The 27,756-nt window shown below is 41.6% G+C and overlaps 1 protein-coding gene across 6 annotated transcripts in view; it reads right to left on the bottom strand.

Annotated features, from left to right (window-relative positions):
• CTNNA3 (catenin alpha 3) overlaps positions 1–27,756 on the bottom strand; it is a 430,920-nt gene that overhangs the window by 44,889 nt on the left and 358,275 nt on the right. For 5 of the 6 annotated variants that reach the window (XM_053948596.1, XM_053948593.1, XM_053948597.1 and 2 more), the window contains 3 exons: positions 22,108–22,200; positions 19,927–19,977; positions 14,574–14,755 (listed from right to left, as the gene is read on the bottom strand). In XM_053948596.1, the coding sequence (XP_053804571.1) occupies positions 14,574–14,755; positions 19,927–19,977; positions 22,108–22,200 (326 nt within the window). The remainder of the gene's footprint in view (positions 1–14,573; positions 14,756–19,926; positions 19,978–22,107; positions 22,201–27,756) is intronic. The other variant, XM_053948594.1, reaches the window with a different exon arrangement.

Here is a 27,756-nt window from a genome sequence, read left to right as displayed (position 1 = left end):
CTCGAAGCTGGTAGTGGAAGATAGTAAAATTCACCTTTCAAAATTAGTTCATTCCACTAGCAGAGCAGTATTTTAGAATTTCTCAGAAAACTGTCCTCACCCCATTTGTTCTTTTTTTTAAAAACACACTTTCAGTGTTTCAAACTGAAACTAATGGCATGATCTGTAATATAATTAAAACATTTTGTAGTAAAAAAAGAACGAAGTACTCATAAAAAATGTACATTTTATGTTATATATGCACCTAGCACATCTGCTATGCCACTGGGACAGATGTTTATTAATATGGATATCGGATCATATTGCTAGACTGCTAATGGCTCGGTAATCTATCTTCTAAATACCATACAAGTTTCTGAATATATGCAGAATCAATTATCAAAATATTTCCAAAAAACTCCTGCTTTACTGCCATGGCCTGTGAAAAGCACCATTAACTTGCAGTTTGGTTTCAACAACAGGGTACAAGAGTTACAACATGTTGTGTTTATAGTAAGTATGTTGCATGAAAGATTTAGAGACACTCCCTCTAACACAGCAACTTAAACAAAACTTCAAACTCTCAGGATTAGAAAATCTCCCCTCTTCTTGTCACAGTACTACAGATCCCACCCTTACCTGAATTACTGGCTTGTAGTGAGCGAGTTTAGTTAGACAATTAGACAATTCAGTTAATTAAGGAAATGTTTGGCATCAGCTGAGCATCACTGTTTTAAGATTTCTCAAACTGTATAAATAATGATGGCTTATTAAATTAAAGATCCTAATATGCCAGCCCTTAACTACTGATGCCTCACCCTCACTGTGGACATAGTCTCTCACCAACTCTTCTCCTCATTTCTAAGCCCTCACGAAGGTACGGATAAAGTTTACTTCAGTGCAACTTCACTAAAGAGGAAAAAGTACCTGGCTGTAAAATGCAAAGAGGAAACTACTTTCAGAATAAAAATATCTACTTTGCATAAAGACAAAGAACAGTCTTAGACTGAAATGTATTTTATTTGTACTTCATCAATTTGGTATGTGCCTTGCTCGCGCTTTGGGAACAACAGTAAGTAAACAAATTCTCACTGATATGGTTTACTCGGAGTTACCAACAGCCCTGCAGTACCAAAGGAAAAGGATTATGATGTTCCCAGCCTCCCACATCTCCCCCATTTTTCATGGTGGGCTCTGCTTACATAAACAGTGTTATGTAGAGACTGTGTGAATGAAATTTGTATTGTCAGCCCCAAGCATTCAAATACCATGAGTCAGGCTCCAAAATACTACAGAACTGGAATAAACATCAGAAGAATTGAAATAATACATCTGCAGTTCTTTGTATTTCCTTTCTCTTTTCGAAGCCTTCAGGGGTCCCAATTTTGGGATTTGCTCAGCAACCATGAAACTTAATTAAAAAATGCTGGGGGTAGGCAAGTTTCTCCTACAATAATATATCTCCAGTGCCAAAACAAGAAATAATACACATACAAAGATTTTTAATAATGTTCTGAGTTAGAAGCGCTGACTTATTATATGAGTCTAACAAAAGAGCAGTTAAAACATGCAAGGTCTTAATTTCTGTCTGCTCATCAAATGGCAGTGAGGAAGCTCTCTTGCAGCCACACAGTGGTGAAAGGTACGTGGCAATATGGCAGGAGAATATTGGCACTGGCTAGAATCTACCACTGATGCAAAGAAAACCACCCCAAACCAAAACAAAACAACAAACAAACAAACAAAACCAAAAAACAAACCAGAGCAAAGACTTCAGAAAAAATATTAACATGGGTGCTGTTTGCTAGAATAAGCCTTTGGCAGGCAGTTCTGGCTCTTACAGTGCTGTTCAAAGCTTACATGACTTTGCTTTCCTCTCCACCATTTTAAGAATAAGGAATTTGCTAGTGGCAAATTAGAGAGCACCCATCATTCTAGCTGCAGAACACTGGGGTGAGGAAGGGATTTCCTTCCCCACAGTGATGCAAGAACTCACCTGCTGAAAGGCCTGGCTGAGAGACTGCCAACTGCAGACAGAATTTGGGGCTTACAGAGATCATTCCTTACTGTTTTGGACTGCCTGGTGCAATCTCAGCAAGACAGGCCATTCCTGATTACACTGATTAGGTACTTCAAGGTCCTCGTAACAACAAAGAAGGCACAAGACTTTTCTGAAGGGACACACAGTTTCTGCAGAAGATTGTATTAACACAACTGACACAATTCAGCCAGGCAAGTTACTTGGCATCAGCATCTGTGTCACTGTCACTTTGCCATGTCAAGACAAAGTATTTGAAAATATGTTTGGCACAGGCTCTCCTGTGAATAAAACTTTTTTTCTTGTATTATGGTAGGTAAAATTTCCTAGGATGGAAAGGGGGAAGGGAGCATTTAAGTTGAATATAACAGGCCCAAAAAATAATGTGGCAGTCTTAAACAAAAACACCACTTCATCTGATTTTTCCATCAGTATTAAACCACACTTTTTTCTAAGGCCTAAAATTATAGCGGCAGCTTGTTTCCTCAAGCCTACAGGATTTAAAGTTGAAGAGAACTTCTGGAATAAGTTATTGCCTTGGCAAAGAACGCAGTACAACAGCTGCTTGTTCACTGAAATCCTGACAAAATCTTGAGGGTTTCTGCTGCTGAGACAGCAAAGATGTGAAGAGCAGCCCTGAGTAACTTAGTGAGGACTTCCCTCTATGACATCCCCATCATCATTCCTCCTCCCACCCTCCTTCTGTTTGGTTTGCCTACTGTCAGAAGCCAGAGGAGACCTTATCTGAGTGCTTCTCCCTTGGGAATGTGGGATGTGCATTCCCAACCCAGCAAAGGGTTGTTGCTCAAACACCAGCCACACACCACCAGAGAGCTTTGCCATCCTGGGGCCTTCGGCCTGCTCCACTGTGGACAACAACTGCTTTTGCAGAGAATTTGATGGACAGCTCTGGAAGTGCCCTTTGAGGAAAAAAATAAAATAAAATCCCACAGCTAGTTTAAAAAGGTATAGGAAATGAAAGAGAAGTAATTCATTGACTCTCTTATTAATCCAGATTGAACTGCGGGTTCCGAAAGCAAAGTTAGGGCTTGTGCAGAGGAAAGCTGCACCTGTGTGGGAAACAGAACATTCCTGACACAGGTAGACTGCAACGCTTGATCTCGACAGGACCTGCCCGTGCATAGCCCTGAATACTCGGAAATGCAAACAACATATTTCAGGCATCCATGCAAAATTAAAGGCAATACTGACTGGATGCTTGCAATGCCCCTTCCAGCAGCAGCAACTCCCTTGGCAGCAGCTCCTTCCTGCCATATCCTGTGTTTCCCACACCACGCCAAACCCTTGGTTTGTGTAACGCAGCACTGAGCTCTCGCAGTTCCTGCTAACAGATGTCCAGCATCTGCTGTCTGCAGCTCCTGCCTTCCTGTACAAGCACGGAGAACCCTTTAAGGAATCGCTTCTAGAATATTCATGTTATCCTCATCTGCTACCTCTGACCGGCCCACTTGAAAAGCAATATCAACAGAGCAGGCAGCAATAATGAAGACATTCCAGAGAGAGAAACAGAATCATGCATATTCCAGTACAGAAACCTTGAATCACTAAATTAACTGGGATCTATGATCTGTTTATAACTACTTGGCAAAAAAAGTTACTTAAGAGCAGAGCATTACCATATGTCTAGCAATTACCACAGGCCCATACATACCCAAGAGGCTTCTCAGCCATTACCCACTGAATATGCTGCTCTGCATAGATGACTCGGTCGACAGGAAAAAGATGTTTAAACCAATGAACAAAATTGAAAATAAACCACTGCTTAATGCTAAAAGTAAGTAAAAGCTGTTCGTGTAAGTGGCCAAGTATTCTCTTGATTTTATACCTAGCTTCCACATTTTGCCTTCAGCTCTAGGGAGAGACAGACTCCCATCAGGACAGCAAGAGAACTAGTGATCAAGTCATCCAGATGGAAGTGGGAAGCTGATCAGAATGTTGAAAAGCAGGAACTACGTTTCTGTTTCCTCCTTCTCTGACAGTGCACTGAGGAGAAGCAACTTTCTCCACAAGAGCACTCATTCCTGGGGCAGGCCTGGGGGAAGAAACATGCTCACACCTCTCCTCTCCTCCTTTCCAGTTCTGGTTGTATTTTATATATTTTTCTTCTTGGTGTATTGAGGACCTGTGGCCTTTCCATCAGCCTAAAGAACCTCAATGACAGTGTCAGCTGCTTCTTTTAAGGCAGCAATAGAGGTGCCTGTGTAGGGATGAACTCAGTGGTCTGTGGTAGAACTATGACTACACAGAGATCTTTAAACGAGCTTTTCAACAGGTTTACCATGAGATGAAGTGACCCTACTGAACTCTCAAGATCCTTCCACTAGCTCTCACCACAGACACACTGAACAGTGTCACTCCTACCCTCTGCCACCACAGAGCACCCCCAAGCAGTGGGGTTACGTGATCTATACTTCCTAGCAGTAAGAATAGCTCTCGGATGATCTTAACAGCGCAGGACTGGGACAGCTTTGAGAAAATACTGCAGAAGAACACCTTACATTTGCAATCTGCCACGCAGGTCCCTCCACGCTTCTGCCTTTAGCCATCTTCTTACCAGCTCAGGGGCTGGGCTAGAGGCTCGCTACGGGTGTCCTCTTTCTGCCCTCCAGTCCTGTGCCTCAACCTGGCAACAAGGCAGGAGGATGGAGAGGCAAAACTATTTGCTAACCTTTATGAGCAGCAGTACGCCAGCTAAGTCTGAGGTGTACTGAGAGATGCTGATTGACACTGCCAGTGCCCTCTTAAGGAGAAAGACAGCTCTGATTCCCAAAAGTAGCAAAACATCATCTGCCAAAGGTACTGAATTGAAAAACGTGTGTTAAAAAATGCTATACAGTTTTGGAAGAAGGAAGTGTGAAAACAGTTGGCAGGCTATGCAAACCGTGAAAGGTCCTGGTTTAATTAAAAAAGTTTGGAACAGACTCCAGTCATAATTTCAGCAGAAAACAGCAGTTCAGCACGGTTTCTGTTGTTCACTGTGCTCCCAAGGCGAGCATTTGTGCATAGTTTTTCTCAGAAGTATGCATACTCTAGGAAGAACTAAAATATTACTAAATAAAATTAATTATATAGGAAATACAGTCAGAGTGTTTACAACCCTGCAGCTTCTGGGAACAGTTATATTTTATTTGATGGCAACTCCATGGCCTGACTCTTGGCCATAAAGAAACCAAAGGTTCTTTCTCTGTGGAAATTATTTCCTGTGGGTTGATCACTCAGAGAGAAGCAAGCCAGACATTTGGTAGGGTGAAGAGAAGCATGAGAACTAATACAGGAGAAGTGATTTTGGAGAAACAAAAGCCTTAGCTCTCTGAAATACTCGTGCCTTCATCTGCACAGAAAAGGGTGACTACAGCAAGGGCTCAGTCTAGGCAGGAGGGGAAGCAATAATAAAATAATGATTTTGGAATGACTGAAGTAATATACTTCAGTAGACAAAATTCTAACTATACTTCTTCTCCCCAGCCTAGAATGTACAGCTGGCATCCCAAACAACCAAAGCCAGACACAATCTGGGGAGCCTGTAGCTGATTTGGGTACAGCTGAGTACCACATCAGCCTGGTTTTCAGGGTATGCTGTGCCGTCACCTCACCTACACAATGACAGCAGACACATCCAGAACACAAAGAGACAAAACCTAGTTTTCCTCCAATGCTTATGAACCTATTATATATGTGAATGTAAAAGAAAATTATTTGTGTTAAAAAATCTCTTTGTTTTGGAAAACATGACTTAAGACCTCAAAATTTTCCCATTTTATATTCTGATAGAGAAACCTTGATACACAAAGTTGATAGTATTGCTAAGGGACAAGAAGCAGAGGGAAGATGGCAGGGAAGTCTCTGTACCTCATTCCCTTCCCTGGACTGTCCACTTGTCTCCCCAACAAGATCAGAGTGGCAGCTGAGACAGCAGCACCCCTTCAGTGCAGTCACCTCATCCCGGCAGCCACAAGCAGCCCCCTGAGGTATCACCAGCTCTGCAAAGCCTATTCAGCCTCAAAAGCAATTCCCACGGATCTGCTTCCTTTGCATTTCACTATCTGCAACTGCTACTCACTTTTATGTACCCCCATTAGGTGCTATCTGTATTGCCAAGTCCACAAACTTGGCAGTGACAACTCCAGACTTCTGTTTCACCAGCCAGGTCAACAGGGCAGTAACTGCCATACATCCATTCTCAGATAATAAGTTTTCAAGAGAAATGTGGGTGCACACCATACTCTGAACATTACTGATCTCTTGTAAGCAAAACTTCCATTTGAATCAGCATTAAATTCACAGGGGAAAAAAAAGTTACTAATATTTTGCATCTAGTTTCTGGTCATAATTAATTCACTGCTGTGCCTACCCTTCCAATGAAGGGGCTGGTAACTGCAAAAGTTTCCAGTCTTATTTCTTGGAAACCCTCCAAAGGTTTAAGCTTCTAACTTCTGCTAATTAATTCAGGAGGAACCTGAACATATGGTGTTATAGCCAAAAATATATAGCATATACAAAATATAGCAAATAAATCCCATAAAAATAGGCCCATATTTTAAAGGCTAAAAAGCTGGGAGAGGTGTTTTGCCTTTTTAATGACTGCTTCTTTATTTTCCTAGGAGACATTGCTGGGTGCTCTCACCCAACAACAGCTTGAGCAAAATAAACATAAAAACAAGACTTGCACAAGACGCTGAAGATCAAAGGTAAGATTCCATGCCGTGTACTTTGGAGAACGCGACAAAACTCATTGCTGCGAGTTCCCTCAGCACTGTCCCGAGGGCAGAATTCCAGCCCGTGTCCGGCATCCCAGGTGATCCCGGCCCTGCTGTGCCCGGTGCCACAGGGCACCGGCGGCACCGGTGCTGCAGCCCAGGCTCACCGGGGCGCCTGCCACGGCCCAGAGCCCCGGTCCAGCTCTGCCCTGCGGCCCGGCCCGCAGCTACGGCTGCCCCAGCCCTGCCCCGTGGCTGCTGCCCCAGCCTTGCCCCGCGGGCGGGCTCGGGGACACGCCACAGCCCGGCTCCAGGGACCATGGAGCTGCTCCCTGCTCCTCCTGCCTGGGACTCCAGTGGTCCTCAGCAGCCTGGGCTGCTCCTACACCCCGACGCGGCGCTCAGCGCACCGCACTGGGATCAGCCCTGGCCCCTTCTTCCCTCAGGGAGCAGCCGGCTACGCCCTCACAGTCTGGGCACCTGGCTCCTGCTGCCCCCGGGACAAGGAGGAAGGCGCTGAGCGATGGCAGTGGAGCAGCCCCAGTCAGTGTGGCTGCCCTGCAGAGCTCCCGGGTTCCTGCTGCCCCTGCTCGGGGGCTGAGCCCAGCTCTGCCCACCCTGCCGGGTGCTGAGCGCGCCCCGAGCTGCTGCGGTGCGGGCTGCCCCCGGCTGTGGCCAGGCCCGGTGCCGCTCACACCGGCCCTGCTCTGCTGGACCCGAAGGACATGTCCCACCACAGCCCTCCCAGCCGCCCGGGAAATCTGCCCTGGAAGCTCGAGTTACTGCCCGAACTCCTCTTTGCACTCCTGATGCCTCTGCTGACAGGAGCTGATACTTGAGAGCTCTGAAAGCCCTTTGTCCTCTGACTACAGCAGACCCTGAAGATGAAAGGCAGAAGATGGCTCTTTCTGGCACAAGACTAACAGCTTGTCACTAAAATAGGGTTGCACACTGTGATTTGTAGTTGATTTGCTTCTGGTTCTGGACAGCCTTCTGCCAGAGGCTACATAGATCTGTTTGTCTGCCTTATTTGTGAATTTGCTACATTTGAGTATGTCGCCATTTTATTAATTTTTTTGACTACACATTTGAGGCATGGACATTAGGTCCTCATGATCTTCTTTGCCCAACCAACGAACATCTCAATCTCTTCACTTTTTTTTTCAACTTTTATCCTAACGGTTGTAGTAATAGATACTCTGCAATAACTGTTACACTAATTGCAATATTGCTAAGAATGCAAGGAATTCACTGAAATCTTACACAGGACTACAAGACAAATAAAAAACAAGCACCAGCTGCTTCCTCTGATTATTACCTGTCTTCAAGTAAATACCATCACATTTGGACACGGGGACAGGGAGGTTGTGTCGGTATTGCTTTGCCCTGTGCTCATCCACGCATGAGGTATGACTAACACATCAGCACAAACTAAGGATTTCTACACAAACAGCACAACTAAGCCTTACTGTTTAAAACGGAGCACATTTTCTTGGACTTCAATTTATAAAATTCTTTTAGGATGTGGAGCATGTAATTGCTCTAATCAGAGGAATTAATCTTCACAGCTTCCATGACTACAAGGCATCCTACAGCAAGCAAGAAATGATTCAGAAGTGGCTTCACACAGTCCAGCAGTAAGTCAACTAAACACATCACACAAGTAAATCACCACCAGAATTTTTAAGCTGAAGAGTTTTACACAAGACTTTTAATCAGATGACTGGGAGAATTCTCTTTGTGAGAATGTGTCTGGATTTCTACCTGTATATGTGAAATTTAGGAGTCATTTCCCATTCTAGCTGCAAATGACTGTTTGTTTAAAATCAATTAAAACATCATCTTAAATTAGCCTTCATGTCCATATGAAAAAGGTGCTATTCATAAAAAAGGTTCAATTTCTCAGCTCTGCTACTTGTATCACAATCTGATTTTCTTGCAGGAAAACAAAAATTTTTAAAAAATTGTTTGCAAGCATTGGCGATATAAAAAGTTGAAACTTAGAAAGGTCAAATGTCAAGCTAAAATAATTTTTGTCACCTTTCTTTCAAAAGTCTTACTGTAACTATTAAGCTCAATAAAAAGATATTATGTTCATTTTCATTTCTGTTCCAAGGAAATGGAAGTTGCACAAATGAAGGAACTTTTTTTAAAAACAGTTTTTAAATGAACAAACTGTGAATGCCTCACCCTTCCAAGGAAAGATGCAATAGATAAACTGTGAAATAATTACACATGCTTATCGTATAGAAAGATATCCACAATGTAATTATCTCACTGAGAGAAGGAAGAAATAATAACAGAACATCTTTCTGTCCTGACATTTGCTGAAGAGCTTTTGTTTTCCCAGAAATTCCAAGAACAATTTCAGGGACTTAGAACTCTCTTCTGCTGTACCAGAGCATTCTGAATGTCATGTGCTGCCTGCAGTGAGCAGCAGCACTCAGAGATGAGAGAAAATGTGTGTTTTGGCTCTGACAGCGAAGGCAGAGAACAGAAGTGCCTAAAACGGTTGTGGTTAAGGAGCAACAGGTGACATAAAAAAGAACAGAAGACTGCAAAAACAAAGCTGATGCAGGCCTGTGTATGTACCTGTCCTCTTCCTACTGTTAAGGCTGACAGGCAGCTCCAGTTTATCCTTTCCCTTTAGTAGTTCTACTCCAGTTATGAGTAATAGCAAAAGCTGTTTCCTGACTGCAGCTGTACATGAGTCAGCTGTACTTTGCCACAGAAATGCTGCAGAGGAAAGGAAGAAATGTTGTGCTCGTTATTTTGGCCATTAGCTGCTCACTGTATTGGTTTACAAGTATTTGCAATGCTTTGCTCACCTGCAAAGAGCAGCCATGTGAAGGGTGTGCCTCTGATCCACCATCCCCTGCAGCTGCACGCTGCCACCACCGGAACCTGAGGGAGTTCTGACTGTTTAATCCCTAGCAGATGGATCTAAATCAGACTGTGTATTCATGAGCTACCGTGTTTGTTTAATAATACTACTATGGATGGCAATTGTGCCTACTTCAGGAAAAATTAATCCATTTAGCTTGCAGGCAAATTGGATATATATATAAATACTTGGAGTGACACTGTCACAGAGCCAAACTGTTGAACTATTTTTATTTCTTTAAATGTTTCTCTTTTGCATCTAAGACTTCGATCCACCAGGTGATTTTCCCTTTGGAATAAGGGTTGTATAAAATAAGTAATATATTTGGATTTTATAATTTTTTTTTGGAAATGTTGCTATCGAAGGATGAATATTTAGCAGTAACTATTAGAACTATATTGAGTAGCAACTGTCAAATCAGGTTAAATACTTGCTGATGTATGTATTTAAGAACCAGCTGAAATGATTTCTACTGTAAAAGTGGCAGAAGCATCCAAAAAAGTATCATATGAAATATCACATTCTATGCAAGTATATTAATGAAAGACACAGTAGTAGTGTAAAGGAAATTCAGGCTCAGTCACAAGCTTTTTGGATGGACAGGAGGACACAGACACTGGATTTCTGCCTTCAAAATCCTGACTTATTTGTGTAAATATTAGAAGCTCTGTGACATTCAGGCAGAAGGAGCAGTGTCAGCTGATTGTGCTACACGGTTTAACTTGACACCCCTCAAGGATCCATCACAAAGCTGAGAGGCCGAGTTTATTTGAGGGCAACACCTGCCCGAGGCCATTGCACACAGCCCCGGCAGGAGAGTCAGGATCCCCGAGCACTGCAAACCCTCCCACTGCCCTGGCACCACTGCAGCTAATGCAATTCTGCTGCTCGCTTTAGCAGCAGAATGCACCTGCTTAACCTGCCCTGCTGGAACAAGGAAATCCTGCTGGCTCTGTTCAACAAGGCATGGATGATAAAATACATGCAAGTATGCATACACAACTGAACTGTTCTGCTCAGGGAACAAATTTACCTTACAGAACGTCTTCACGTTGGTAACACAAGCAGAAGCTGCTCTTAACACAGAACCAAAGGAGAGGTTGACCTTCTTTGCCCAAAGTCACTGTCTCCAAAATAACTGTCCTTTCTAATAACTCAGCTGGAAAGCACCTCTGTTAGCAAAACATTTACAACCTTCAATCTTTTAGTGTTTTTTTAATGAAGTAATTTAAAGTGGAAGTTGTATGTTCTCATCTAAGGCTTACGATGCAAACGCTGAGCAGCTATGAACTCTCAAAAGCATCCCAAGACTGCTTAATGAAACAGTGCTGAACAGTGAATGCCCCGAGATGAGCAGGGAGGGGAGGGAAAGGGGCAATGCCTACATGTATCTCAAGCTGAACTGTGACTGCAATGACACTTGGTTCAGGGGGTTAGTAATGAAGGTACCATTACCTTTTGTGGCACTGACAAACCAGGCTGGTGATGGGAACAAGACTGGGCAGGAGAGCTGGGATACGGGATTTCCACAAGGGTGAGAGTAGCTGGACGGAGCTGATACAAATCTGAGGGCTGGAAGGGCCAGAAAAAGGCAAGGAAGGCAGCAGGTTTCAGGATGCCAATGGAAAAGCTCCACAGAATTTCAAAAGCATCTGGCTGCTGGATGGGAAATAGGAGTATCACAGGTAACTCTGAACTGGAAAGGGGCACCAGGAAAAGTAAATCAAATAGTGAGTTATGGTAAGGAATTTCATGGATGAACTTGACTAGGAATAGAACCCTCTTCTGCCCTCTTTGTCACCTGTGTGTCTCATGGTCTCTTCGAGTGCAGTAACTACAGAACTGCCATCTCGATTTGCTTTCCCAAGCAAAGACTAGGAGCCCAGATTAATTAAGGTTGTGAATTAGGACTGTGGCTATTACCAGGTGAGGAGCCCTGCCCAACAAGGCAGCTGCACTTGGTGGGAACCAGGAGTACTACCAAGAGAAAAATTTAGGCAAGCTGCAATCCTTGAAGTACTAGAGAATTACATTAGTCTTACTACAAAGATAAAGGGGGACAGCTTTTGGAGGATGACTTTGCTAGATTTATTTTTTTCTAGTCTTGTTAATTTGTTTTGCTATTTTCACTGTATTTGTCATATTAACTCCAATATTGATGCCATTTTAGAAATAAATGTCAAGTAGAAAGAACAAATATGAGACACTTTCTGAACAGTTTGCTGAGAGCTGCACTCTTTTGTTTAAAGAAAGTGTTCATATGGCCCCCCATTTGGAATCTAACAATCTACAGAATGAGTAAGGGGTAAAAAGCCCAGCGATTCTCATTTACTCTTTACACCACAGAAAAGTGAGAGGGGTTGTCCCAGAGCCTTCAAAAGGCACTGTGGATCCTGAATCCATGGGCTGCATGCTGCCAGGACAGGCTGTGGAACATCGCAGCCAGGCCACTGGTGTCTCTGTGGTGCATCTACAGAATCACCTCCAGCACAGCAGCAGGCTCTGCCTGGTGTCCCAATCTTACCTGAGCCCTAGTTGTAACTTTCCTATCATCAGAGTGCAGAGACATAATGCAGTTCTGTTTGAAGGAACTTTCCCCTAGTGCACAGGGCTCAAACAGCAAAACTATTTCCAAAGCTTGATAGCAGAGCTCCCTTTATGCCTAAACCAGTGACCATTCCTTGCTCCTTTCTCAACAGGAATTACAAGTTCCAGTGTTGTGATCCAAAGCACTGCTTGAATTAGATACACATTCCCTTATACGAGCAAAAGGGACTTAGGTATGTTTATTGGCAAGTATCTTTTTAATCGTAGGTCTGCTTTGGCAGTGGAAAACTAAGATCCTGCTCCATTTAAACATAAAACTTAGGGAAAAACAGAACAAACCAAATGCAACCTTGGGATTTTCTTGTACATATTTAGCCAATCAGGAGAGAAATTAGAGTATTTCCACTAAAATATTATGAAAACTGTTACAGCAGGTCAGGCCATTTCTTGCTATTTAGTTATACAGAAGACAGAGCAAAAAACCCAAAACTTTGAAAACCACTCACTGAGATTAAATAACAGTGAATGCAAGGTAATACCATGTGAAGAATAACAGCAATCATCTTGTGTAATGAGTGACTCAAATACACAAATTTACTATTTGTCTGAGTAGCTTCTGATGTAACAAATACAAACTGTCAGGATCTTTTATTTCTTCCACATTCAAGGACTTGGGAGTTACAGAGTGGCGTGCTCAGACCCTAAGGTGAGCTGATGTTTGCTGTGCATTCTGCAATATTCATGCCCTGGGTGTCCAGAGAAGGGCAAAGGAGCTGGAGAAGGGTCTGGAGCAGCTCAGGGAGCTGGGGGGGCTCAGCCTGGAGAAAAGGAGGCTCAGGGGGATCTTCTGGGTCTGCACAACTCCCTGACAGGAGGGTGCAGCCAGGAGATACACAGCTCTGCTCCCAGGGGACAAGTGACAAGATGAGGGAATGGCTTCAAGTTGCACCAAGGGGACATTTGTGTTAGATATTAAGGAAAATTTCTCCACTGAAAGGGTAGTCCAGGATTGGAAGAGGCTGTCCAGGGAAGTGATGGAATCACCATCCCTGGAAGAGTTCAAAAACATATGGATGTGGCACTTTGGGACATGGTTTAGCAAATGAACATGGTGCTGCTGGGTTAATGGATGGATTCAATGACCTTAAGGATCTTTTCCAACCTAAACAATTCTATGATCTGTTCCCAGATTTCGACAGAGCAGGAAATGAAGAGCCAGCTGTGCTTCTCAGCACACACAACTGCCACCTTTGAAAAGCAACAGGAGGAAGAGCCACAAGAGCTCACCTATTACTGAGACAGATACAAATCTTCCTTTTACTAGACTTGATCTGGCATCATTAAAGAAGAAACAGAACTTCTTGCTGAAGGAGATATTTAAAACAAATTTTACAGCAGATTGCAGACTTCTCCATGCAGATCTTTATCCCTACCCCTCCCCTCACTTGCACGTGGATTTGGAAAGTGCCAGTGTGATGAAATGCAAAAGCTGCCTTCCCCAGAAAGAGCCTGCAGCAGAGCCCAACTCTGTCCTAGCTGGTTCAGCTCGATGCAGCCCTGCTCACTGACATCCACAAAGACACAAAGAGAATGTTCTTTTGTCTTTTGGCACAAAAGAACTGGTTTCATGAGGCAGTAAGTGTCCTGGAAGAGTGGCTGTGTATAAAGGCTTCACCTGTCAGCAACTATTTTACTGCTAACTAGACCAGGGGAAGAAAGGAAGTACAGACACCACCACCAATATCTTCCTTTGTTATAATCAACTTGATTATAGAGATTTACACATCATTTAATTCAGAGCATGGCAGGAAAAGCTCCTGCACTTAAACTTGTTTCCTTTTGTAAGGCCATCATCAAACACACACTGGCAGCAGAAAGAAATACCAGCTTTGAGAGCTATCTGCTCTGGTACTCTTCATTCTTTAAACTACATCTAGCAGCACAAGAGTTCTCATGAAAGCAACAGCAATAATGGGATATAAAATATGTATGAGTCTGAATGTGTACTGTCACACATGGGCTCTGTACAGAGTGTTTCATGCTTGACAGCATGCTCTGATACAAGTAGACAGAACAACAGATGAGAAATCTACAGCTTAAAATCAAGATTATTTTGTTACTTTTTCCCTTTCACTGAGAGCAGAAATAGAGTGCTAAAGCATGTACAAAAACCCTACCAACAAATTAATAAGAGAGGACAAAGGTAAAAAATTGGGGATAAGCATAGTTCAAAACATTAAATCCCCCAACACTTCAGTGCTCCTACCTGATGTGTTGCATTAGCTGAGCCACTCAATTTTGCAGAGATGCTGTGAGCTGACATTAAACTCTGTATTTGCTGCTCCAACAGTGTGACAATGGCCTCCAGCATTTCTAAATACATAAGAACCCTTTTTTACGTAATTACCTTGTGAAGTCAGTCATCTCCATCATAATCACACACATCCTCTTGGCCAGAACAATTATGTCATTGCTGGTATCATCCCAGATCTCAATCTCTGCATCAAGCTTACTCTTGACTTTTTTGAAGTCAGCCACTTGCTCAGCTATCTTTTCCTTTTCAGCTTCTGGCAGCTGAGTCATCTTGGCCTAAAACAGAATAATTTGATTTGTAAAACATCTATGTCAGAGTATTTTATTTTTTTAAACAAAACCACTGCACATTAATAAATACATAGTTTAAATACACTATGGCCTCAGTCAACTGTTCAAGTCTGAGCACTTCTACATTTCAAAATTTGTATGTCGTCACTGGGTTGGGCCAAATAAATAATCTCAGTGTAATGGGGATAGTGGTATTCCCGAAATCATTCATTTTAACATAGAGAGAGAGAAAGATTAAATTCTTCCAAACAGCCTTTATGAAATATGACCGAAAATTTTTCCTATTTCTTAGGGCTAAGGAGCCTAAGTAGTTTTGAGTATGATACATGTAAAAGTCACACAGTGCAGTATTGATTCAGGTACAAAATAATCAATGAAAAGGGTTAATTGTCCTGAAACACTCAGGTATGCTTCTTCTCTCTTCTGAGAGGGTTCTATATTATCATTCTAGGAACTGAAAAAGATTTATTTGTTCAAATACGCATCTTCTGTCTTTGCAGAAGACAAATAGATGACAGAAATCAGGATGTGAATAAGATTACCAAAAGCCCCTTAAAATGTAGCATGGTCAGAGAAATGTTTTTGTTTAATGCTCTCCATGAACAAGATGACCAGCCTGCTGCAGTCACGGGTCAGACGCCCCTCCTGTGTCAGAAACAGGCCAGGGAGCAGCCAGGGCTGGGATGTTCCATGGCCCCATGGAGATCCTGGCCCTTCATCCCCAGAAGAGAGGAGCCACGCTGGTCCTGATGGCTCTGTTGCCATGCTGGTTACCTCACACCTTCCCGTCAGGCTACCAGGAACTCACAACTGGCACAGCAATTATCAACACATTGTCATTACTCTAGAATTACACAATAAATGTTTTTTGACTTATTCTTGTTTGGAAAATATTGTCTACCACCAGTAAAATGGAAAGTTAAGGCCATGGCTGAATTGCTTCTAATTAATAAAATGGGTAATCAGTTCTGTACATAATATGTATGTTTTTCAAGCCATGTCTCTTCAGAGATTTTATTTACGCTAGAATCACTGTCACAGGGTTAGCTTTCTCACTTAGACAAATTACTGGAAATTACAGGTTTCTCAGCATGTACCTGTAATTGCAGTCATACAGAATCACAGAATGGTTAAGGGTGGAAGGAACCATCTTACAGTGGTCAGAATTACCCTACAGTCACAGAATTAGAAAGCACAACTATTTGGAGGCTGCTTCTCCCATGTTGTTAAAAAACCCTGGAAAGGCCTACAGAAGGAAGAGAACTTTTATGATCTCATACATGCTTGCTGATGGGTGGATGTCTGTGGTATTTCCTAGCCCCCAGTTTCAACACTGTTTTGAGTTCAAGATCACAGGCCTGGATCTCGAAACCACAAGAAAGATGACATTTTAATGAGGGAACTGTGACATACAGCATCCTGCTGTCTGCCAACAATAATGAGCTTCAGGTGGAAGAGACATTATCCACTGGAACAAAGGGCAAAGGAAATGATAATTCTGACCTTGTCTTTTCTCTCCTTTCCCTCATGCTGCTTTAAAACCATGTCCAATAAAAAGAAGCAATTGTATACAGAGCCTTTTAAGCACAGATTTAACTTTGTATCAAAATAAGGAGCATAACAGTAATTGTTAAATAAAGATCTAAATTGAATGACTATTACATGAGTACAGGTTTATTCTGTCAAGCAAGAGAAAAATTATTTTTTCACTGCTTCTAAGACAAAATGTTATTATTACAGTAGCAGGTAACAGAGTAAGGACTCGGTGAGAGGAGAATTTGTATCTGTGATATTTCCTTCCTCCTATTAAAAAAAAAAAAAGTATGGATTTTTTTCTTAAATTTCCCTGACTTAACTTTTCTGAAGGCTGTTTGTCCCTGGTGGCTGGAGTCTCCAACACTGGAGTTTGTATTATTTGAGTTGTCTCATTTGCAGCCTGACTGACCCTGTGAGACGGGCGTTTCCTTTCATTACCTTTCCATGTTTCAGTCAGTTCTCCACCAATGAAACAGAACTTTTAAGGCCATGTAAGGACACATGGGGGGTAACTAAGTGGTGATGATTTTGACTCTTCTCTCCCTGGTATATTGCTGGCCAATGACATCCCAAGCCTAAGAACTGGCCTTTTGCCTACCTTTGTCTCGGGCTGCTCTCCAAGGATTTGACTTTCACATAAACTTTGATTATGCTCTTAAAATCTCAGATGGACATATGTTTTTTCTTTCCTGACCCCTAACACCAAGTGACTGGCCAGATCCACACCAGCACCATTCTTACCATTTATTTACAAGGACCAGGAAGGAAAGAAAGGCAACAGAAAGCAGCACAATACATTCAAGCAAAATCAAAGAATCTCCCTTGAAAATTTAACACTTCCAGCTTTGTAGGCTGCAGTATGTCACATAACTACAGAGAAGAAAAGAGGAAAACACTGGTTTTCTGCAATTTTGTAGGCTGCAAGGAAACAAACCCCAGTTTCCCAAAGGAGCACATGAAAAACTTCTCAGAGCTTTTACATGCAAGAACACAAAATAACCTGCTCTTCACATACTGTAGTTATAAGAAAATGTCAGAGATCCCAGAAGAATGAATATGTGTCCCTACTTTGTCTTGAGAGCTGAGGCTTTCATTCCACCAGAGCCTCAGCAGCCAGAAGAAGCCCTGTGGTCTGTGCCTGCTCTCCTGCTGCATTTGGTGAAAAAGAACAGGACCCCTGCAGATCTCTCAAAGTACAGCAATATATTTCAATCATGCTGTTTCGCAACAGTTCCAGTCATTACTTTTACCTGTCTTTTCCTTGAACAAACTTTGCAGACCACTGTCATAAAATACACATGTGAGCTTAGCCCTGAGCAACCTGAGCTGCTGAGTGGCATCCCTGCTGTGGAACAAGGTGATGTCTGAGGTCCATTCCAAGCCAAACCATTCCAGAGTCTGATTCTGTGAGTGCCAGTGTGTTCATAAGTGAATTCACAGAGATGCCACTGAGTCAAAGGGACTGTTAAAATGTCCACTGCCTTTTACTGCTACTTTTCCTACTGAGGGAATCACTCTGTGAGTTTGGATGAAGAGGTGACAGAGATATGTTGGATACTCAGCATTCACAGCCAAGTGAATACTCATCCCCATGATGAAGTGTGTGGGTGTGTGATGCTGACAGTGAGGAGAAGCTGTGTTTCTTTCGATACTTTACTACCTGCTGTCACAGCTGCATTCTCCCCATTTCAAGAATTGCAGCAAGCCTGCTGAAGTGCAGTATTCCTTAAACAAGTTCAGAGAGTGCCTCATTTGTTCTGCCATGACAGTTCTGCTGTATTTTTAGATGCAATATAATTGGATAAACAAGATAAAGGGGGTAAAAGTATGGGGAGATAGCAAACGAAGCGTTTAATGCCATTTTTGCATCAGCCTTCACTAAGAAGGTTGGCTTAGATGATGCAACTATGGCATATTAAATGTAATTTCTCTTTGTCCCAGGGCCAAAGGGCTATAGATCAAAAAGCATCATGTCCTAAGTCTGGGCTTCACCAGAGCTTTGCCACTGCCTCTCATGTCATCCTTACAAATAACCTGGAGAAATAAGGTCTAGATGTAATCTCCAGTGGGTGGATGTAATATTGGTTAGAAAACTGCTTGCAGAGCACTTATCAAGAACACACACTGAGCCAAGGGATCCATCAGAAAAGTTGTGAAGGGAGCTGCATTAGTCAGTGTTTCCACAGAACCAGTAGTCCACACCACACTCACAGTGGAAGAGGCCTGGTGTACAACTCAAAGTGAACTTGAGAACTGATCTGGAAACATCACAGGGTGTAGTACAGCTGAGACAGTAATAGGGCTTACCCCTAAGAAAAATCACCAGCACACACACAGAACTGAGACAGAACCAGCAGTTCTGTGTGTGTCTGGCAGTTGTGTGGGTGGGAATTTGTGGTTGACAAAAGGCTGTGCTCATGGCAGAAAGGCAAGCTTCATACAAAGCTCCTTGTGAACTATGCACACAGGAGGAAATCGTGCAAACCTCTCACTTGTGCTGTTGAGATCACAGGTGGCTTCACACACTTGGCAGTATAAATAGTCTGGACACAAAATTCAAGAATTCATTAACTACTGCAGAGTAGCCAGAGGAGAGAGAGACTAAACGAACATACAGGAAACTCAACCCTGAAGAGTAAATCAAGGTTACTGGAGTTATTCAACCTGGAGTCTCCAAAAGAGGCCATAGAAAAAGGATGCACAAGTACATTAAAAAAATACATACAGAAAGGAACCTCACTCTCTGTGTCCATTACAGATGAGTGCTAACGTGTTAATTGCAATATATGAGGTATAAGGACAAAAACTTTCCAATAAACCATCAATTCCAGTAATGAGCTAAGTAGAGAGAGCAATGGAATTGTTCATATATATGTGTGTGTCAAGAAGAAGTGTATTTATTCTGCCCCGGGCCAAATGGCTGGATTAGCCAAGGTCTTGAGGTTCTTTCCAGCTCTACTTTGTAGAAGTATATAATATACTGCTACAACCTTGAATATTTCAGTGACTTAATCTCTTTACGGAAATTGGGTTAAAAATTGGCAAGAAAATGAAATGCTTTTGATAGATCATGACTCCTGACACGGAATCTTTTGCTATGTATCAAGTGTCAAAATTACTATTCATAGAACCCACTCAAAATTACAGTAGTTATTTTCATTATGCTTGAATTCCTACCAATATTTAATGCTTGTGTAGGGCTTTGTTAAAAATTAAAAAAATATTCCGAAATTGGCTTTTTTATTAACAAAACAGCACACGCTTCCTGTTAACGTACATCAGCATTTCATTTAATGTAGGAACTTAGATGTACAGTATTTGCCACTTCAATAAAAATTGCTAATTTATCTGATGGCAAATTTAGCTTCCCTTCTAACTACTCTTTATGCAAGTATCAACAGTTCTTCTTGGTCTTTGCTGTTTTATCCGGGCTTTCCTCCTAGAGTTTAGTAGTTTTTTAGAGCTTTATAATTAATTACTGCATTTAAAATGCAATACAAATACAACAATGAAAAAACTCAGCCTGGATTTTCTCATTCACAGAACACATTGAATCAACTCTTTTTCAGCCCAGAATTATTGCATAAGCACAGTGTGCAACAAAACTGTATAAAAATTACCTTAATCTCAGACATTTTTGTCCATGCATTCACAAAACTGTCTTCAGAACTCTGAGAAAAAAAAAAAAAAGTGGGTGTGTGGCTGCCTGAAAGAGTTCTGCTCTTGGCAACCATTAAGTGGATTAAGTTGTGAGGTAAAACATTTTGCCTCTTCTTCAATATGATCACCTTAACCTGCAGCAGCAACTTTGAAATCAAGCTAAGCTGTTCTCATCACTAATTTAGTAACTTCAAACACTTAAAGTAATTTTTCCTGATCATTAACATGTACATTGTCCTCTAAGCTGAAAATTAACTGAGCAAAATCTTACTCACCCCTCTCTTCAACACACAATCCCACGATAACAAGCCACTACCTCCTTCAGTGCAATTACACTGATCATGATAGCATAAATAAGTCTGTGATAAGCTTCCAGAGCTGACTACACGAATTACACACAACCACCAGAGGAAGAGCTAACTTTTAGCTGGGAAAACTGCATTAGTCCTTGGATCCATAAGCTGTTTCTATAGCAGCTAAGGGTTTGATCCTAAGGAGCCTCCTCTTCAAGGATGTAAAATCACCCTACAAATAATCAGCAGTATTTTTATCCAGTTTAAGTACGCAGAGATCTCACAGCACGCTGCCCCAGTTGACCTGTATCCCCCAGCACGGGATAGTGCCACAGGCACTATTATATTCATCTCAGTAATGGGAAATTATCTGAGGGAAAACGTCAATGAAGTAACATTTTCAAGATGAGTGAGGAAGATAAATACGAGGTCAAATCTCAGTCCTACTATCTCACCACTAATCTCTGCTCTCTCTCTTTATGGAGATAGAGTCTGAAGGTGTGATTAATAATACATGACTTTTTCATACATAAGGGAAACAGGATTTGCTAGTTAAGATGTAGCCTTTGTTACAAGTGGCATACACACATCACATCTGGTATTATATGTTGTGATAAAAACAGAAAGAAAAAAGGCACCAGTTCCCCACTGGAGCAGTGAGAGATGTGACATCGAAGAAATTACAACACTCTTGACAAAGCAAGAGGAATCAAGACTGCTCCTATGCAGAATGACTATGGAGCCAGATATGTAAAAATAAAACTGAATTATTATAGCTGAAATGCCCAAGAGAAAGAACTCAAGAAGGAAAAAAGGCTGCTCTGCAATCTTGTCGAAGGACTTCTGGAACACGGTCATTCCTGGTGTCAACACTGCACACAACAGCCTTCCAACAGGACACAAAGCTGCTGCTCCACACAGAACCACACACTGCCCAAAGCTCAACATCTACCTTCCCTACACAGATCCCTCACACTGCTGAACAGCTTCTGGGTATAAATCTTCAAATATCAATATCAAAGAGCACTCCAAACCAAGAGGCCTAAAATCACTGTTCCTGTTTGCTGCTGAAGCAGCAAATAGATTTGTTAAGACATCTTTTTTTTAAAAAAAAAGTGTGTGCAGGTGTCTGTCAATGTGCTACTCCAGCCTAAGTGCATATGTATATAATTTAGTCAAAGCTGTAATTTTCTACTGCTTTTGGGGGGTGATGTGCCATTTATGCCCCCAACAGCAGGAGCTGAAATCTAGGAAAATTGTTTCTAAACTATAGAATCAGGCTTTAAGCCATAACCTCTATCTAGATGCCACAAAAAGGAACATTTACAGTAGCTGTATTATTTTAGGGAGAAATGGGAGAAAAAGAGAAATGCCCGTGCTATAATGTTAAAGTACTGGGGGGGTTTAGCTGTATTAACAACAGGCTGTGTGTAACAGTGTGAGGCTGCTCACCTCACAAGGAGAAGCCCATCCCAGAGACATCTCTCCACAGCACCAGTCTGTGCCTCTGATTGCTGACAGCCAGCTCCCCACCCGCCACTGTCTTCAGCACCTACTTATTGCTTTGTGCCCTCTCAAGTGTGTGTTATTTATGGTTTTCTTTTCAAAGAAAAGCATTCCCTTTAAAGAAGTACTCTGATTTAGCTGAGAAGTAGACGACCATGCGTGAAAATGGGATCTTTGAAAGCTTTAGCGCATCTTATTACGGTTGGATACTAAGTATCTACGAACTACTACTTGTGTCCTGCCAGCAAGAGCACTTCCAACGCGAAGCTCTCCTTCCCAGGAGGAGAGCACAGCAGCATTTCCCCTGCCCGCGGTGCTCCTCCATCCCTGGCTCCCACGTACCCGGTCAGTCTTGCCCTCGGTCTGGACGCTGGTCCGGCTGCGTGCGTCGTGCTCCTCCTCAAGGTCGGACACATCCTTCAGCTCCTCGGGCGTCTGCGGAACAGGCACGAAAGGGTTACTGTCTGCCACACTGGGCAACGCGGGTGCTCATGTGCAACACCTCCTATTTGCTCCGAGGTAAGGTCTGACAAACACCAAGCAGCCCTGCTGGAGCCGCTACTAAACTCCCTTTAAATCGGTGCTGGTGCTGCTAGCAAAGGTGTCTAACATGAAACCTTTACATGACAAGAACGGATTGTGAATGTGTCACTTATCAGCTCTATTAAGCAGCACAAGTTCCTGCACAACCAGGAAAATAAGTGTCCTTAATTTGCTATTTTTATACATAGCATTATTTAATATGCCACTGTCTGTTCCTTTGAGTCACACAAACTGCCACTTGATTCTGTGATTCTGTTTCATTTATGACAAGAAATTTTCTATATAATCCAGATCTTCAGATTTATTTACTGCTTCCCTTTTACCAAAATATTATTAAAAGAAAAGGGGTTTCATGCACAAGTTCTGAATTTTATAATAAATAACATAGCAAAAAACCCACACTGAACATGACTTTATAAAGGACACTAAATAAAACATTAAAAGCAAGTTTCTTCTATCAGCAAAACACTGCATAATGAAGCATACAAAGGTTATGGGATTGCAAACCACTTAAAAAATACTACTGGTTCTGCCAATGCAATAGGGCACTCAAGAAACTTTCCTTTATCAAGTAAATCCACACTTTTAAAAAGCAAAAATATACAGAACCAAGCTCTACAAAACTCGTGACAGATCTACCACCACCTTGACATCTAGAGTTCCAATTAGAGGGAAATCCTGATGTTCTGAGTTGCCCAAAAGCCTGACATTCCAAGAGAAATATGACAAGACCAGGGCTATCAGATAACCTTAGAAAAAGACAGGCAGAAAGAAACCCAACCATTACTTTTACCCAATTTTCAATCAAGTCAAATATAATGTTTTTAATCCAGAATTGCTGTATGTGCTCACCTTCATGTTTTTACTGTCAAGGCATATACAAAGAAGATCTATTGAGAGGGACATTGCAGGGTTCTGTCATTTTATTTCTGGGTCCATTGCACTGTAATGGGACTGCATTAAGCCGAATAAATCCACCTGTGTGGATTTGAGTCCTTTGGGAAAGAACCTCTGTGGTCAGAGGGTGGTACATTAACCACAGAGTTCAAGAGCAGCCTTCAAACAAGGCTCAAATACTACTCCATTGCTTCAGCAGCACACAGACAATTTCACTCACTGAAGAAAATCATCATTTCTATGAGATAACACTGCAAGAAATAACTCAGTGTTGGTGCACAAGTTGGCAGAAATAGAATGCTGGGGGTGACAAATACACCTAAACTTCCTCACAAAAAAACAGGCAATCAGTTTCTGGGACAAAGATAAGCATAAAGCTACACTGCCAAACTGGGGGAAAGGAACATCTTATTTTCAGGCAAAGACTAACACTATTATGAAGTCTCAGTTTTAGTGTTGGAATTAGACCTAGTAAGAATTCCACAGTAGCCAAAGGTTGTTACCATACAAAAGTTGTTGGAAAAAAGCTGCAGTATGAAAGCAAAATTAAATTTTCGTGGTGAAGGATATCCCTACAATAAAAAAACCTATCACAAACTCCCTTTAATTGAATCATTTAGGGACATTCTTACTAGAGGACCAATAACAAAGGATATTAAAACAGAGTAACTTCAGCTTCTCAGGATTACACTGACTCCCTCAGGCAGGTAAGAGCCTTACAGAAAAAATAATTCCTTTTCAATTTAAACTATACTTGGGTTACAATTACAATTTTAAATACCACATTGCAATTCTTGGGTTTCAATAAAACTAGTTTGGAATTTTTTCCCCCAATGATCATAAAGCTGGATTAATGTCAGCAGAGCACCATTTCTTCCTGGGTGAAGAGGTACTTGAGAATCCCACACTCCCAATAAAGGGTTTCTTTCTTCTATAAAACATGGATTTCAAAATGTTGTGACAGGGCAGAATGGTTAATAACTTTAAGACAGTCACATTATACATACCTGAATTTTAGGTAATGTGTTTAAGAGCTTTATGCCATTGTTATCCCACGACAAACTGTATGTATTTACAAAAAGGTTATTTTAGGGCCATCAAGAGAATTTTGTAGAATTCCACTGACACTGTTTTTCTGTGAAGTCAAGCTATGGGAATATTACCAGCCTCAACATGGAAACATCAGCAAAGAGGTCAGCGAGAGGACAGTAGGATAAGACACCTCCCAATGGCAGTCTCAGGTAAGCATTCCAAAGACTAAATCATCACTGTATTAATCTGATCTGGCACTTTACAAACTGCAAATAATAGAGCAGAGATCTCCTTCCAGCTGCACTGGCACAGGGATTCCCTCTCCAATTCTTTATCATATGCAGAACACTGACTCAGGGTCCAAGTGATGCTCACCCGAACCCTTCACGGGTTAAATGCTGTCAGAACCCTTTTTGGTTTTAAATTGCCTATGCCCTTTTCCTGTCAGTAAAAGCTGTTTGTGGCTGGGATGAGGAGTTTCCTGCAGAAAGCTCGCTCTCCCAGCCAGAGGACTGCACTCCTATCGAGCTCTTCCCAAGTCATTCTCTCCAAAGCCCACATCTGCCACGCCTTGGATTGTTGGTACCACAGAATTCAGAAAAACAAAACAAACCTAGCCAGTTATTAAAGACTGAGGACATTTCAAGCAGAGAGAAGCTGCTGATTTATCATACCTTAAATCACAAACCATAAACTATTGTCATTTTCAGACACATCAAAAACTGAAAAAACTCCCCACTGTAATAATGAGAACAGAAGTAGTTACTCAATTGTTTTCTCTCCTTGGAAGCTCTTTTATGCAATTCAAAGCAAAATTTGTGGGTTTTTTTTCATGTTGCTGTCATGATCCATTATTTATTAAATACCTGAGACACACCTGTATCTGCTTATATGAATATTCCAGGTGCCAACACGTGGCTATTCAAAAGGAATGTCTGATGACTGCATGGTTAAACTGGTATGAACATGAGGACATGCAACACAAAATAGTGTGCTAGCATCAATAAACAGAAATTGTGCACAGGGAGAACAGCACAGCTGGAGGACCGGAGTGAGAAGCATAGAAGGAAGCTGACAGTATTGTTAAAGACTCTTAACAGGCATCTTATCAACTGACAGAAGAGGGAGAGATTTGAGTACTGTACTCAGTGACACAATGAATACAAGACATAAATGGCAAATTCACCAAGTATGGGATTTCTGGTAAATGCTGAGGGGTAAAACAAAGCACAAGACTCCAGTCAGCAACAGCCTACAGACTCATGTGTAACACAGTGGTAAATGGAGTTTAGAAACAAATTTGAACAGAGAAAAATTAGGTTTCCAACGGCCACAGGAGCAGAACTCTTGAATAGTCTCCCGTGGAAGTGCTGAAGGAAGGGAGAAATCCATCCCAAGATGAAGTCTGAGCAGCCTACACTACAAACAAGGTGATGGAGCAGCTGGCAGTAAAAGTGAGACACAAGGGCAGGCAGAACACCTGCCCCAGCCCTGAAAGAGATTTCAGTCCTTTGTGAAAAACCTCTGCTGATCCTGACAAAAACACATTCAAGTACATTCCTACACATCCATTCTAGGCTGTAATTCCATTACTGTGGCTGACAAGCTACACAAGTAGCATGTACTCCTTCTCACATTTCAGTGATTGTAATAAATCTGCATTCTCAGTGGGTTTGCTACTGAAAACTCAGGCTGAGGACTCAAAGTCATGTTTATAGCAAAGTCTAATATTGAGTACCACATTGCTGGTCTCAACTCCAAGCCACAACAGCACATCATTACTATTGCACCCAGGTGATTTCAGGATATGAATTATCTTTTCATCTAAGAAATGAAAACCACTCTCTGATGACAAACCTTTTAATTTGCTTCTCTATGAGGATTTTAAAGAGAATAATTAATAAAACCAAGGTCTGGCCCTAGTCTTTAGATTGCTGCCAGTTTTCCTAAACTGGTTGCAAATGGACTTTTTGATTTTTCTGGTTTTTAATCCAAGCTTTGTAGAACAATTTGTTTGACTACGTTTCACAGCATCTTCTCCAACACAAAGTTTTTTTATGAAAACTCTCCTCAGAAGTGATTATCCAAAGAACTTTATCTATATAATTTGCTTGTAAAGGTCACATACAACCCATGGAACCATCAATCCTGCCAATAAAGGGTTTCAGCTGCTAGAACATAATGCAGAGCCAGGTCTAAAATCTCAAGATACACAACATAAATGGACAAACAGGCATCATGGTGTGAAAGGAAGCTATCTCCTCTTATCTAACATTCAATTAAATGCTGACCTTCACACTGTCATTATATGCTCTTATACTTTATCTTACCTTGGTTTCAACAGCCCCATCAGTCATTCTTTTTCACAGATCAATACTAAAATGCAGAGCAAACTAACACCTTAACAGAAGCTAAGCTGATAAGTGATGTCTTTATTTTACTACTGCAAATGCAGTTATTTGTGCTATGTAAATCCCACAGCAGCAGCAGACATGCATGCTGCATGCACTCCAGGAGGATGAGAGTTTGCCCATTATGTCCTTCAGTGAGCACACAAGTGGTTTACAGAGATTATCTATTCTTCTGTGGACATTTGCCTAATGCCTAGATTTCGAACATCTCATCCTGTCAGGCTGCACGTCACTCAGTGTAACAACTGCAGTTACAGCTGTGACACGTGTCACCAATGCAGAAATACCACGCTCTGCAAATATTTAGCTACTGAGTGGTATTTTTGTATATTAGTGACAGCACCACCATTATCTCACACATAATTCTGCCAGATGGCACACTGCCAGAGCAGGAGTGTTGATGCACTAGGAAGAGAACAAGAAGCCACAAGCACTGTTTATCTTTTCTGACTAGCTGAGTAAGAGCCTCACATAATTGTTGCTACCTAGTCATTTAAAGTACTTAGTCATTTAAAGTACTTATCAAGTTTTTGCTAAAAGTAGTTGAGTGTTGAGAACAATAAACCCCACATCACAAAAGTCAAATTAAAATACTACGTTCTTGATCTGTCAATATTGTGACATATCAATACTCTGGTAAATACATCCCCTCTGTTAAAGATGATCACCTGCCTGTTGATGAAATCTATTCTTGTCAGTTCTCTTAGAATGGTATCTTTAGCATACCACATTACTGGGGATATTTTTAGCAAAACAACAACAAATGATAATTAAGCCAGAGAGCAGAATTCTGTCTTTGACAGCAGTAATGTCACTAAGCACTGCCAAGGAATTTGTCATCAAACAATAGTAAAATCATTATCCTGCCACAGCCCGTACACATTTTTACTTTCAAATGTAGGTGCTAAACAGTTCTTGCTACTAACAGAGAAAATTCTGCAAAACACTTTTTTAGATATTAAATTTGTAATTCCTGTTAAGATCAGTGAAAATATAAACTTTGGTGAAAACAAAGAATTTAATTATGAGAATAAGTAGTGACCTTTGACGCTGAAAGATGAAACTATTTTCAATAATAAAAGATGTTACAGGATAAAGAGTACGTTTT

The sequence above is a fragment of the Vidua chalybeata genome, chromosome 8 (assembly GCF_026979565.1).
Source record: "Vidua chalybeata isolate OUT-0048 chromosome 8, bVidCha1 merged haplotype, whole genome shotgun sequence".
In the NCBI taxonomy this organism is placed as follows: Eukaryota; Metazoa; Chordata; class Aves; order Passeriformes; family Viduidae; genus Vidua; species Vidua chalybeata.
Note: the sequence above shows the minus strand (reverse complement) of the source record. Positions and strands in the feature narration are given on the sequence as shown.